Below are 1,537 nucleotides of genomic sequence, written 5' to 3'. Positions count from 1 at the left end.
AACACCGAGGGTTGCGATCCCGTTGCCAGTCCCAGTCCGGTACGGGGGCAACACCGAGGGTTGCGATCCCGTTGCCAGTCCCAGTCCGGTACGGGCATGACACTGAGGGTTGTGATCCATTGCCGGTCACGAAAAAAGACAAAAAAAGGAAAAAAAAAAATTTATTTTTTCTGTCATTTAGTCAGGTTTAATTTTTATGGTCACATCTATAGATCTTTTTATTTTTTAATGTTTTATTGAAATGTATTGATTATACTTATTTGTGGGGTACAGAATTGAGTATCAATATATGTATACAGTGTGTGATGATCAAATCAGGGTAATTAGCATATTCATCATTACAAAACTTAACCTTTTTTATTTCTTTCTTCATTTTAATGCTGAAAAGACACCACCATCTGATTATATAAATTTTCACATATTTTTCTTTTATAAAAAATTTTATTCAAAATATTTTAACGTTTACTTGTACATATTTGTGGGGTGCAGTGTGTTGTTTCAATACATGCATATACTGCACAATGATTCCCTTAGGGTAGATAGCATAATTTTGTATCCATTAGTCCACCACTTTTTCTTTCCCCCTTTCCTGTTTCTAGTAACCGTTATTCTACTCTCTACTTATATGAGAACCACTTATTTATTTATTTATTTATTAAGATTCCACATACGAGTGGTATCATGTGGTATTTGTCTTTCTATGCTGGATTTACTTCACTTCACTTGATGGTCTCCAGTTTCATCCATGTATCTGCAAATGCCAGGATATCACTTTTTTCCCCAAGAGTTTTTATGAGTTTATTTTTAATATTTAATTTTATTTTACCTAGAATTGATTTTATTTTTGGTATAGAGTAGGGGTCTTTTTTTCCAGATAAATCACCCATTGTTCCAAGCAATAAATTTTNAAGAAGATTTTTAGGAAATAAGGAAAAGATCTTGAATAATCAGAAAATGTTTTAAACTTTATTTTTTTCTATGTAAAAGGCAGTTATTTTCACAGTCATATTATGGATATTGTTGAAATATAAAATATAAGAAATAAACCTATTCCGTAAAACTAGAAACAAAATAGAGATAAGACTGCTTATTCACATTATTATTTTACAGGCAAAAAGTTTCAGAACTCCATTAATAAGGAATATCACACCTTTATCTGGGACTCCAGGTTTGTTACATGACAGCTAAAATATCTTTTGGTTTTGTGGTAATTAATTTAATTACTTTTTAGTATGTAAAATTATTACAGTACTTGAAAAGTTTTAAAATAGAATTTTTCTGATTATTAAAATAACAACCAATACTTTTAAAAAATGATTTTTGATGGTTTCACCTTAATCTACTGTAATATTTCTTACTTTCTCCCTTTTGGACATTAGTTGGCTTCTAGTGTTCACTATTATAACTATAATTATATCAGTTTATAATTCCAACAGCAATATGTGAGAATGTCCTTTTCTGTAACCTTGACAATTCTGGTACAAACTTTTTCCAAGTATTTATGTAAAAAATATAGTAGGCTTTAATTTTTTTTTTT

General features: G+C 29.8%; 1 protein-coding gene across 1 annotated transcript in view; it reads left to right on the top strand.

Moving 5' to 3' along the window:
- Positions 1 to 1,537, top strand: part of PKHD1L1 (polycystic kidney and hepatic disease 1 (autosomal recessive)-like 1) — a 22,956-nt gene that overhangs the window by 19,169 nt on the left and 2,250 nt on the right. Inside the window, exon 5 of the mRNA XM_008583889.1 lies at positions 1,111 to 1,168. Within this exon, the coding sequence (XP_008582111.1) occupies positions 1,111 to 1,168 (58 nt within the window). The remainder of the gene's footprint in view (positions 1 to 1,110; positions 1,169 to 1,537) is intronic.

This window comes from Galeopterus variegatus, unplaced genomic scaffold (assembly GCF_000696425.1).
Source record: "Galeopterus variegatus unplaced genomic scaffold, G_variegatus-3.0.2 Scaffold3073, whole genome shotgun sequence".
Taxonomy (NCBI): Eukaryota; Metazoa; Chordata; class Mammalia; order Dermoptera; family Cynocephalidae; genus Galeopterus; species Galeopterus variegatus.
The sequence above is the reverse complement of the archived record's forward strand: the minus strand, read 5'-3'. Positions and strand labels throughout refer to the sequence as shown.